The 13,739-nt window shown below is 41.2% G+C and overlaps 1 protein-coding gene across 1 annotated transcript in view; it reads left to right on the forward strand.

Annotated features, from left to right (window-relative positions):
* LOC121582735 (potassium/sodium hyperpolarization-activated cyclic nucleotide-gated channel 1) overlaps nt 1-13,739 on the forward strand; it is a 225,095-nt gene that overhangs the window by 23,925 nt on the left and 187,431 nt on the right. The window contains exon 2 of the mRNA XM_041898795.2: nt 10,237-10,660. Coding sequence (XP_041754729.1) covers nt 10,237-10,660 — 424 coding nt within the window. The remainder of the gene's footprint in view (nt 1-10,236; nt 10,661-13,739) is intronic.

Consider the following 13,739-nt stretch of genomic DNA (forward strand, 5'->3'; position numbering starts at 1 on the left):
GTAGGATATCCTTCATGTCCGACTCGTTGAAGAAAAAATCTTCGTCCAATACGAGGTGAGTAATCGCTGTCCTGATATCTAGAAGCTCTTTTTGGTTATAAGAGACGATGGCAGAAACATTATGTACAGAATAAATGACAAATAACGCGATAAAACACACATAATAGTACAATTGGTTAGAGGGCTGTAAAACGGCAGCCATGTTCTCCGGCACCATCATGGGATAAACAAAACGTACAGGCAATAACACAATAGAAAATCTATATACAGTGTGCAAATGTAGTAAGTTATGGAGGTAAGGCAATAAATAGGCCATAGTGCAAAATAATTACAATTTAGTATTAACACTGGAATGATAGATTTGCAGAAGATGATGTGCAAATATAGATACTGGGGTGCAAATGAGCAAAATAAATAACAATATGGGGATGAGGTAGTTGGGTGGGCTAATTACAGATGGGCTGTGTACAGGTGCAGTGATCGGTAAGCTGCTCTGACAACTGATGCTTAAAGTTAGTGAGGGAGATAAGAGTCTCCAGCTTCAGAGATTTTTGCAGTTCGTTCCAGTCATTGGCAGCAGAGAACTGGAAGGAATGGCGGCCAAAGGAGGAGTTGGCTTTGGGGATGACCAGTGAGATATACCTGCTGGAGCGCATACTACGGGTGGGTGTTGCTATGGTGACCAATGAGCTAAGATAAGGCGGGGATTTGCCTAGCTGTGATTTATAGATGACCTGGAGCCAGTGGGTTTGACGACGAATATGTAGTGAGGGCCAGCCAACGAGAGCGTACAGGTCACAATGGTGGGTAGTATATGGGGCTTTGGTGACAAAACAGATGGCACTGTTATAGACTACATCCAATTTGCTGAGTAGAGTGTTGGAGGCTATTTTCTAAATGACATCGCCAAAGTCAAGGATCGGTAGGATAGTCAGTTTTAAGAGGGCATGTTTGGCAGCATGAGTGAAGGAAGCTTTGTTGCGAAATAGGAAGCCGATTCTAGATTTAACTTTGGATTGGAGATGCTTAATGTGAGTCTGGAAGGAGAGTTTACGGTCTAACCAGACACCTAGGTATTTGTAGTTGTCCACATATTCTAAGTCAGACCCGCCGAGAGTAGTGATTCTAGTCGGGTAGGTGGGTGCAAGCAGCGTTCGATTGAAGAGCATGCATTTAGTTTTACTAGCGTTTAAGAGCAGTTGGAGGCTACGGAAGGAGTGCTGTATGGCATTGAAGCTCGTTTGGAGGTTTGTTAACACAGTGTCCAATGAAGGGCCAGATGTATACAAAATGGTGTCGTGGATCTGAGAGTCACCAGCAGCAAGAGCGACATCATTGATATACACAGAGAATAGAGTCGGCCCGAGAATTGAACCCTGTGGCACCCCCATAGAGACTGCCAGAGGTCCAGACAACAGGCCCTCCGATTTGACACATTGAACTCTATCTGAGAAGTAGTTGGTGAACCAGGCGAGGCAGTCATTTGAGAAACCAAGGTTATTTAGCCAATAAGAATGCAGTGATTGACGGAGTCGAAAGCCTTGGCCAGGTCGATGAAGACGGCTGCACAGTACTGTCTTTTATCGATCGCGGTTATAATATCGTTTATGACCTTGAGCGTAGCTGAGGTGCACCCATGACCAGCTCGGAAACCAGATTGCATAGCGGAGAAGGTACGGTGGGATTCGAAATGGTCGGTGATCTGTTTGTTAACTTGGCTTTCAAATACTTTCGAAAGGCAGGGCAGGATGGATATAGGTCTTTAACAGTTTGGATCAGTTTGGATCTAGAGTGTCATCCCCTTTGAAGAGGGGGATGACCGCGGCAGCGTTCCAATCTCTGGGGATCTCAGACGATACGAAAGAGAGTTTGAACAGGCTGGTAATAGGGGTTGCTACAATTTCGGCTGGTAATTTTAGAAAGAAAGTGTCCAGATTGTCTAGCCCAGCTGATTTGTAGGGGTCCAGATTTTGCAGCTTTTTCAGAACATCAGCTATCTTAATTTGGGTGAAGGAGAAGTGTGGGTGGGGGGGGGGGCATGGGCAAGTTGCAGCAGAGGGTGCAGAGCTGGTGGCCGGGGTAGGGGTAGCCAGGTGGAAAGCATGGCCAGCCATACCAAAATGCTTGTTGAAATGTTCGATTATCGTAGATTTTGTCGGTAGTGACAGTGTTTCCTAGCCTCAGTGCAGTGGGCAGGTGGGAGGAGGTGCTTTTATTCTCCATGGACTTTACAGTGTCCCAAAACTTTTTGGAGTTAGTGCTACAGGATGCAAATTTCTGTTTGAAAAAGCTAGCCTTTGCTTTCCTAACTGATTGTGTATATTGGGTTCCTGACTTCCCTGAAAAGTTGCATATCGCAGGGGCTGTTCGATGCTAATGCAGTACGCCACAGGAGTTTTTTGTGCTGGTCAAGGGCAGTCAAGTCTGGGGTGAACCAGGGGCTATATCTGTTCTTAGTTCTGAATTTTTTGAATGGGGCATGCTTATTTAAGATGGAGATGAAAGCACTTTTATAGAACAACCAGGCATCCTCTACTGACGGAATGAGGTGAATATCCATCCAGGATGCCCGGGCCAGGTCAATTAGAAAGACCTGCTCGCTGAAGTGTTTTAGGGAGCGTTTGACAGTGATGAGGGGTGGTCGTTTGACCGCGGACCCTTTACGGACGCAGGCAATGAGGCAGTGATCGCTGAGATCCTGGTTGAAGACAGCGGAGGTGTATTTAGACGGTAAATTAGTCAGGATGATATCTATGAGGGTGCCCATGTTAATGGATTTAGGGTTTTACCTGGTAGGTTCCTTGATAATTTGTGTGAGATTGAGGGCATCTAGTTTCGATTGTAGGACGGCCCCCTCTCTGATTGTCCGAGTGTGACCCCCTCCCCATGGGTTACTGCAACCAGTGTTGCCAGCACTGCCACTACCTGGGTGGGGGTACTCCACCGGAATCCCCAACAGCTAGGTACAAGGTCAGATGTTTTTATTAGGTTTTATTTACTGCAGTGTCTATTAATTGTCCAAACGCTCGGCAGCTTTCCCACTCAGAACTTTCACAAATGCCTTATTACACGTAAGCATTTATACAAATGTGAAAATGACAATATCTAAGTGCTCGCTTCCTGGGGGTGTATATGAACAGATTATAATAAGATTTCATGTTGCTAAAATGTTGTCAGTTCCACTTTAAATCTTTGACATACTTCTTCGTATTATTATTATTATTCTTTAGCATGCTACTCCTCTTACACCGTTTTGGTCTGGATTAAGTTGCTTACATACAACTTTTTGATATCTTTTATACTTTTTAAACTATTAAGCTTTTTGTCCTTCTTTTTGTCCTCCATCCACTTTCATGGGATTGCCTCAGCATTCTAAAGGTCCCATTGTGACATCATCACTCCCAACATTCTATTCTATTCACTGTAAACAATGTAACTTTGACACAAATCAGCTACTTTGACCATTTCCCCAACAACTTAGACAAACAGTTAGTGTATTAAATCTTCCTCTACTTCTCTGCAATTAAACAATCTGAACCAAAATATCTTATACTGATCAAATGATGCAGGTCTTTTACTAACCGCATCAACACATTTTTTCCCAACCTTTTCCAAACAACTGAAAATCGGACAAATTTTGCAGCACTTTAGACAAAAATAAATGTGCATAAAATAGCATAAAATAACCCACCAACAGTCATTCTTGAACCGTTCAAGCTAGAGACACTTAACCAACTTTCAGATGTTCAGGCTATCCTATCCACTGCCACAAAAATACTTTTAAAGAGCTGAAGCAAGTCAAACAATTTTTCTTCATGGAAAATGACCATCTAGTTTTATATCAATATTTATTTCCACCAAGATGATTGAATGGACACCTTGAATCCCTGTTTCAATGTCCACAAAGGGTCACCTGCCTCGTCACATGAAAGGGGTTCAGCAGTTCACTTTTTGGCCTCGTTCATGATTCCTTCCACTGGGCTCTACATCGCAGAGAGTGATGTGTTATCTTGTCCAGGCCAATGTAAAGAGAGAAGACAATTACCATGCTAGAGCAGAGCTGCATGGGCTGGCTGGCTCTTCCTTCTTGGTCCCATAGAATTGTATGGCTACTCAACACCAATGCTGTAGGTCTACTCTGTATTGCTGGCTCCAGTGCAGAATTCTTCCGTATGGCTATTCTATACCTGGCTACACTGTTTAAAATAAGGGAGGTTTGTGGTTCTATAGCCTACATAATATTTTGGTTCTTTGGCCACATTCTAAGAACTGTTTATTTTGTTTATGTTACATCTAGGGCCATAAAAAAATGTCCACAGCACAGACTTGTTCTGTATGGCTGTTCTTCACCTTTGCTGTATTCTGGCCTCAGTACATAACTATAAGGCTATTGTATACCTGGCTTTGCTTCATGCTGCAGTGAGTGCTGCTGGTTTGGACATGGAAGGTGCTCTTGTTCTTTGGCTCAAATCTTCCTTTCTGTAGCTGCTTCAAAGTTTCAGGGACTTTGTCTTTGTTGCTATTCAACTTCTCTGCTGTGTTCCCAGAATTACTGTACACTCTTAGAAAAAAGGGTTCCAAAGGGGTTCTTTGGCTGTCCCCATAGGAGAACCCTTTTTGGTTCTAGGGACTCTTTTGTCTTTTGGGTTCCATGTAGAACCCTCTGTGGAAAGGGGTTTACATAGAACCCAAAAGGGTTCTACCTGGAACTGAAAGGGTTCTAATGGTTCTTCAAAGGGTTCTCCTATGGGGAACCTTTTAGGTTCTAGCACCGTTTTTTCAAAGAGTGTACCCCGTGGCTGTTACATAATTTTGAAATGTCATCGTCTGGACTCTGATACCACTGTAAATGGGTTTACAAAGGTTTTTATGATCGAAACAACTATTTGACTGTTGTATTTAGGTCATTTTTAAAGCTTTGCCAAATATAAAATAATAAAATGAGCACCATGTGCTAAAAACCTTGTTGTTGCAGTCATATTTTGCTGATGCTATTACCTTTCTGGCATTGAAAAACCAAGGAGCAACTATGTGACTATATAACAACAGTCCATCCATGAATGACAGAAAACACCATTCATGGGTGCTTTGTATGGTTTCAAAAAGCTTCTGAAACTCAATCTTCTAACATATTCTTAGTACAGAGGCTGCTTAAAGTTTAATGGCTGGTTAGTAATATTCATTATTTATAGATTTCAGAAAAGGTTCATGCTTGGCCTGGTGTAGCATAGGCCATTTGGAGAAGCTTCTGTCTTCCGTGAAACTCTTTCTTTCTTGGGACTCTTTTAGCATGACCATGTTCAGATAGCATTGCTGCATGGCCTTCTTGTAGTATCAGTTGATATTGACCAAAATATGAGGGACATTGAATGAAGGACATTATTACTTTGTAATAAGTTAAATCATCATTAACTACATACAGTAAGTCTCAATAACAGCATTAAACATACTAGTTTAGTGCTTTTGTAACAGCACTGCAGTACCTTTGTTGAAGACACTTGAAATAGGTCTTAATCACAATATTTGATCAAAATAAAATGTGAAATTCCGATATGATGAGAACAGCAGAATGTCATCAAACACAAATATCTTCAGATTCCAACAACAACACCAAAACAAACCTATTTTTAGAGACGTGCGACTATGTTGTGCATTATTTATTATTGAAGTGGTTGGGACTAGCTTCTCTTTTTTCCTCTTCAGATCAAAGAGGTGTTCTAACTTAGTCTAACAAAGGACATTGTGAAGAAAAAAGTGTCTTACTTTTTCCATTCAATATACAGTATAGTGCACTACTCTTGAGCATAGCCCTTATGGGCCCTCTTCAAAAGTAGTGCACTGTATAGTAAATAGGGTGCCATTGCAGACGCAACCAGTATCTCACTTTTTACCAAATCCATGCCCTCTGGTGCTCCCTAATTAGCAGTGCTGCTCTCTGCTCTGTTTTTTATACCTACAGTTGCTACAGTACAATACAGAGCAATGACCTCAATTCCACAGTCGCTGCACAGTCATTGGATTCAATGTAGAACAAAACACTAGATGTCTTCACGGGTCTAGTTGGACCCGATATACCCGAGATCCTACCCAGGCCCAATTGGGTTCGGGTCTGAAATTCTAACTTGTCCCTCGGGTCCGGGTCCGGTCCTGTTTGATTTTCAACTACAGCTGAGTGGACACAAATGGACCCGAACACGGCTCTGCATAGCCTACATTATATTTATTTTACGCTAATAAGGTGAATTTATTGACTTATAGAAGGCCTAGCCAACATATAAAGACCTATTTGTTAAGCAGAAGAGCAACTTAGCAGATTAATTTTTTTCTCTAGGGTCCGTTCGGGTCCGTGTCCCCATAAATAAATTAAATATATTGGGTCTTTTCGGTTCGGGTCTGATTGTCCTCGGGTCCGTTCAGGTCCGGGTCCAACTTTTTGGACCCATGAAGACCTCTACAACACACTTCTCGAATAAAAACAACACCTATTATATTATACCTACAGTATATCCTGTTGGTATAGCAGCAGCAGCACCGGCCTTAATAGGAAGACTGGCTAATGGGAGAAACGAGTTGTCGTATGCAAAATGGCCCCCATTTGTTTGTTTGTTTATATGACTGAGTTAAGTACATAGACATGACATGATCCTGCCATGATATACAGCATGAAGCCTATCTGTGGAGGGCAGGATGCCTGTTTTCTCTCGAGTTTGTAGATCAGCTAACAGGCCATGTGGTGCAGGTTGGTTCCACCTGTGACAATGTTGATAGCTAGGAATAAAATCATAATTTGCTTAGATGATATGTCTGCAGAGATAAAATATATAGCCACCAGTTTTCTAGCACAGAAATGCCCATAAATGTAGTATATTGGGCTTGATACTCACAAGGGTCCTTTCCAGTCATATTTGCCAAGTGATTTGGCCTAATTTACGTTTTGAAATCCCCCAGACAGGTTCCTACTGTACGTTAGTGATTTGGTGCTTCAAACAAGCTCAATGTGAGAACATTCCACCCTGACTGTGGAATGAGATCAGCGATGCCTCGCCTGGTGTTATAAATATATGTCTATTATTAACCCAGCGAGATGACCGTTTAGCTGAAGTGCAGACACATGATATTCAGATATTTATAAAGGAAGGACCTGACCACTGGCTGCTGCTTCATTGATCAAACAGATCCATTACAGCCTGCAGAGTGCATCTCCAACCAAGAGTGTGTCCAAAATGGCCCCCTATTACCTATATAAGGTACCAGTCAAAAGTTTGGATACACCTACTCATTCCAGGGCTTTTCTTTATTTTTAATATTTTCTACATTGTAGAACAATAGTGAAGACATCAAAACTATGAAATAACAAATATGGAATCATGTAGTAACCAAAAAAGTGTTAAACAAATCAACATATATTTTATATTTCAGATTCTTCAAAGTAGCCACCCTTGCCTTGAGCACAGCTTTGCACACTCTTGGCATTCTCTCAACCAGTTTCATGAGGTAGTCACTTGGAATGCATTTCAATTAACAGGTGTGCCTTCTTAAAAGTTAACTTTCCTTTTTAATGCATTTGAGCCAATCAGTTGTGTTGTGACAAGGTAGGGATGGTATACAGAAGATAGCCCTATTTGGAAAAAGACCAAGTCCATATTATGGCAAGAACAGCTCAAATAAGCAAAGAGAAATGACAGTCCATCATTACTTGAAGACATAAAAGTCAGTAAATCCAGAACATTTCAAAAACGTTGAAAGTTTCTTAAAGTGCAGTCACAAAAACCATCAAGCACTATGATGAAACTGGCTCTCATGAGGACCGCCACAGGAAAGGAAGACCCAGAGTTACCATAACATTTAGAGTTAGCGATCTAGCTAAGTGTTTTGAGTTCCTACATCCTCAGGTAGTGAATAATATAGCCTATAGGCCAATATGCACAAAGATGTCAGCAAATTCTCTGAAGAGCCTAAAATACATCTTTGAATTCTGAATCCTATTTTGACAGGTTGCACATCAAAATATCAATCATGCATTTCCTGAATATGTTAGTTAGATGAAATAGCTTACTTTGTAATCATAGGCTACCATATCAGTTGTCTTACTTCAAGACCCCTGCCACTAATGTAAAGTAACTGTCCATTAAAGCTGCAATATGTAACTTTTGGGCAACCCAACCAAATTCACATAGAAATATGAGTTATAGATCTGTCATTCTCATTGAAAGCAAGTCTAAGAAGCGGTAGATCTGTTTTATATGGGCTATTCCTATGCTTCCCGTTCTTAAGTGTAGTTTTTGCATCTTTTACTTTTGGTTTTGTAAACCAGCTTCAAACAGCTGAAAATACAACATTTTTGGTTATTGAAAATATATTTCACAGCGGTTTCACATTTCACATTTCACAGATGGTACAATGATTCTCTACACCATGCATTGCTTGTTTTATCACATAAACTGAAATTAGGCAAACTATTAGAATTTTTGCAACCAGGAAATGGTGGAGTGATTTCTGCATATTGCACCTTTTCGCTGTATTTGTTGTTATCGAACAAAATAGTTACATTTATCGAGATATTACTTTTTGTCCATATCGCCCAGCTCTAGCATCTCCCAAAAATAATTTAGTGTAATTTATCGCAGATTTATCATTATCGTAATTTAAATTTTATTTGATTGTGATATGGATTTTTTCCATATCGCCTTTTGACCAGGGCCCATAGGGTGCCATTTGGGACGCAACCCCAGACTAGCCTAGCATCGACATTGACGGGCGTCACCAGACAGATTTTAGCATGAGATAGGATTCTTGAAAGCATCTATTTTAGTGCCATGGATGGGATGTAATGGCATTATCAGTAGGTCTAGGCCAGCAGAACATTTTGTGACGGTCTGAAGATCAGACTCCCCCAGCACGGCCGCCTGGGCGCTCATGGACCACTTTTGGCTTCTCTGATAAGACAGGAGAGAGTCACATTTACACAGACACAACCAGGACCAGGTTTGTGTTCAGTAGAAGCCAAAACGTTTTGAAAACGAAAATTTAGCATTTCTTATTGGTCAAAGTTAAAATAGTACCTTCCATGCATCCCTCTGTTTCAAAACAGTTCTCCCTGGACACAACCCAGGGAAGAGTTTCTGCCTCTCAGGACATACCCAGCCCCACACAGAGAAAAAACGATGTAGGTGACTTAATATGTGGGCTTTTCAAGCTTTTTTTCAAGGTCTGGTTTGTCTGCCATCACACATCAATGTGAGTAACCGATTTGAAGTGTCAGTACATGGAGAAATGTCTCATAGATCTCTCAGAGACCTCACAGAGACAGCCTGTAATATTAGTAGAGTCAGATTGTCCTTAACCAAGCCTCCCAGCCTTAGGGTACAGGCCTCCCAGTGGTACTACTAGAATCTAGTCTCCCCCGTCACTTTAAATTGCATCCAGGGGAATATATAGTCGAGTTTCCTATTGAATCCCCTCTGAAACAGTATTATTCAAGATAAAAGGGGGAAGGAAGATAAATTAATAAAATAAAAACAGATTTGTTTGATAGAAGCACTCGTTTAAGCTCCAAATTGATACTGATACTTCATAATCTCCCTTCACATGTTCCTTGACACGTGTGCATTCATTTTTCTTAACTGTGCCTGACAGAATAATGGTAAGGTTTTTGCTGAGTATTGGCTTCCATATCCATACGATTACATTTTAACTCATGCCATAAAGGCTCTGTCTCTGAATGATGTGTGGGTTTAGGCATACAGGCTTTTTGTATTCACACATCCACGCCTGGATCCTTTGGTGCAAGTTGATGCAATCCTCTTTGTGTAAACAATACAGCCATATTATCCAGGGATTTTTTGTGTCCCTGTGGCTCAGTTGATAAGAGCATGGAACATGGTGCTTGTAATGCCAAGGTTGTGTGTTGGATTCCTGCTGGGTTACATACAGTATACTAATAATGTAAGCATTTACTGTACTGTAAGTCACTTTGGATAGAAGTGTCTGTTAAATGGCATGCATTAATGTTCTGACATGCTGTCTGTTTGTTCTAGGTTTGATTCTCTGAATGTGTACTGTTCATATGTAAAGCCATATTATGAGATGTTATGTGTCTATTCTAGATTCTGAAACCATCAGGTTTTTTTTACACATTCTCTGTTTGTTGTAGGTTCTATTGGTACAATCCTCTCGATGTGTACTGTACTTTACATAAAGCCATATTATTTGATGACCAGTTTCTGTCTGTTCTAGGTTCTACTGGGACTTGGTAATGCTGGTCATGATGATGGGGAACCTGATCATCATTCCTGTAGGAATAACCTTCTTCTCGGAGCAGACCACCACCACCTGGCTAATATTCAACGTAGCATCAGACACCATCTTCCTCGTGGATCTGGTCATGAACTTTCGCACTGGAATCGTCAACGAGGAGAGCTCCGAGATCATCCTGGACCCCAAGGTCATCAAGATGAACTACCTGAAGAGCTGGTTTGTGGTCGACTTCCTCTCGTCCATACCAGTGGATTATATATTTCTAATAGTGGAAAAGGGTTTTGACTCAGAGGTGTACAAGACGGCGAGGGCGCTGAGGATCGTGAGGTTTACTAAGATTCTGTCTCTTCTGAGGCTGCTGAGACTTTCCCGACTCATCAGATACATACACCAGTGGGAAGAGGTAAGAGATATGTGGTGAGAGAGAGAGGGACAGGGAGAGAGAGAGAGAGAGAGAGAGAGAGAGAGAGAGAGAGAGAGAGAGAGAGAGTGTGTGAGTGTGTGTGTGCAAGAGACAGAATGCCACAGCTCTGACTTCTGACATTTAGGTTATTGTGAGGATTAATGCAAGTCATTCTTGGACATCAGAGTTTAGATATGGGGTAATGAAGTTTAAACAGAGGGAGGTAAAGAGAGAAAGAGCGAGAGAGAGGAGAGAAAGAGAGATTGCCCTCCTATTGAGTCATTTCACTCCTCTGTGAGTCATTCACTCCATTTACCTAGCTGGCATTGCTCTCCCTTTCATACCTTTATTTCGCTGATTAATCGATAGATCAACATGAATGTGCAAACTGTGCAAAATATGTTAACTTGCCAGAAATCTGATCTGATTTGATGCTCCCATAGTGAGGTTTGGAAAAGCCGGAAATGCTGTGCCAATAGGCTTTGTGTACATACATTATTGCATTTCAAACCTCTCTTGCACCATGGGCAAGTATCAATGACTCCTGTGCTTATTACTACAGAAATATCCCAACTATTGTCATTACATTGGATTACAAATGTAGCCTAATGTTGCATTCAATTACATTTGCCGTTGCATTGGATCCTAGATTTAATGTTGTATTAGATGGAGATAAGATTTAATCAGACTACTTGATTGAATATTTTGTCTGTCAAGATAAAGGCTGAGCTTGACATAACAACCTAATATTACTTATGATGCTGCATTGATGATTGCATTTAAAGAATATAATGGTCCTGTAGCTCCTACTGCTCTCCGTATGTGTCTACCGCTCCACTTCCTCTGCAGTCTACATTTACATTTTAGTAATTTAGCAGATGCTCTTATCCAGAGCCACTTACAGAATTGAGGGCATACAGGTTCCCCTGGAAAAGGTTATAAAGCCATTTCTAAAGCTTTGGGACTCCAGCGAACCACAGTGAGAGCCATTATCCACAAATGGCGAAAACATGGAACAGTGGTGAACCTTCCTAGGAGTGGCCGGCCGACTAAAATTACCCCAAGAGCGCAGCGACGACTCATCCAAGAGGTCACAAAAGACCCCACAACAACATCCAAAGAGCTGCAGGCCTCCCTTGCCTCAGTTAAGGTCAGTGTTCATGACTCCACCATAAGAAAGAGACTGTGCAAAAATGGCCTGCATGGCAGAGTTCCAAGACGAAAACCACTGCTGAGCAAAAATAACATTAAGGCTCGTCTCATTTTTGCCAGAAAACATCTTGATGATCCCCAAGACCTTTGGGAAAATACTCTGTGGACTGACGAGACAAAAGTTGAACTTTTTGGAAGGTGTGTGTCCCATTACATCTGGCGTAAAAGTAACACCACATTTCAGAAAAAGAACATCATACCAACAGTAAAATATGGTGGTGGTAGTGTGATGGTCTGGGCCTGTTTTGCTGCTTCAGGACCTGGAAGACTTTGTGTGATAAATGGAACCATGAATTCTGCTGTCTACCAAAAAATCCCGAAGGAGAATGTACGGCCATATGTTCGTGACCTCAAGCTGAAGCGAACTTGGGTTCTGCAGCAGGACAATGATCCAAAACACACCAGCAAGTCCACTTCTGAATGGCTGAAGAAAAACAAAATGAAGACTTTGGAGTGGCCTAGTCAAAGTCCTGACCTGAATCCCATTGAGATGCTGTGGCATGACCTTAAAAAGGCAGTTCATGCTCGAAAACCCTCCAATGTGGCTGAATTACAACAATTCTGCAAAGATGAGGGGGCCAAAATTCCTCCACACCGCTGTGAAAGACTCATTGCAAGTTATTGCAAACGCTTGATTGCAGTTGTTGCTGCTAAGGGTGGCCCAACCAGTTATTAGGTTGTAGGGGGCAATCACTTTTTCACACAGGGCCATGTGGGCTTGGATTTTGTTTTCCCTTAATAATAACAACCTTCATTTCAAAACTGCATTTTGTGTTGACGTGTGTTATCTTTGACTAATATTTAAATTTGTTTGATGATCTGACACATTTAAGTATGACAAACATGCAAACAAATAAGAAATCAGGAAGGAGGCAAACACTTTTTCACATCACTGTATGTTATATACAGTGGGGAGAACAAGTATTTGATACACTGCCGATTTTGCAGGTTTTCCTGCAAAAGGTTGGAGTCTGTTTGATTGAGTGTGTGGACAGGTGTCTTTTATACAGGTAACGAGTTTAAACATGTGCAGTTAATACAGGTAATGAGTGGAGAACAGGAGGGATTCTTAAAGAAAAACTAACAGGTCTGTGAGAGCCGGAATTCTTACTGGTTGGTACGTGATCAAATACTTATGTCATGCAATAAAATGCAAATTAATTACTTAAAAATCATACAATGTGATTTTCTGGATTTTTGTTTTAGATTCCGTCTCTCACAGTTGAAGTGTACCTATGATAAAAATTACAGACCTCTACATGCTTTGTAAGTAGGAAAACCTGCAAAATCGGCAGTGTATCAAATACTTGTTCTCCCCACTGTATATCGATAACAGTAACTTATTAATTAATTACCTCTTATCAGTCTCATTCTGAACGTCGCAAAATCCTTGAACCTGCAAGAATCCTAACCTTATTGATGAATCAGCAATACACAAATTGGCTTACTTATTTATTTACTAACTAACTAAATAATAACACAATACAAACACAACGTAATACAATGAAAACAGGTCCCTAGTGGACTGGACTAACAATAGCATGAATGCTTGGGTAGAATGAGGGTCAGAGTGGAAGGGAGAGACAGAGGTTCAAACTATCGTGGTTACTTTGGAAACTACGCTACACGGACATACAAATGCTTAAAACCCCACTAAACGCTAATTCGGATTAGAAATGCAACATGTATTTACGTGTAGCTGTCCTCGATAGTTGAGTTGATGATGTAGAACTCTGGTTTGCTCACCAGAGATCCCAATGTACTTGGTAGAGTTTCTGGTCGTATTGGTGGTTAGAATGGATACGTCAGATGTACCAGAGGTTGTCTGAGAGGGATTGTCCTCTCTCGTGTCTTTAGTGAAAGTTCT

This window comes from Coregonus clupeaformis, chromosome 15 (genome assembly GCF_020615455.1).
Source record: "Coregonus clupeaformis isolate EN_2021a chromosome 15, ASM2061545v1, whole genome shotgun sequence".
Lineage (NCBI taxonomy): Eukaryota > Metazoa > Chordata > Actinopteri > Salmoniformes > Salmonidae > Coregonus > Coregonus clupeaformis.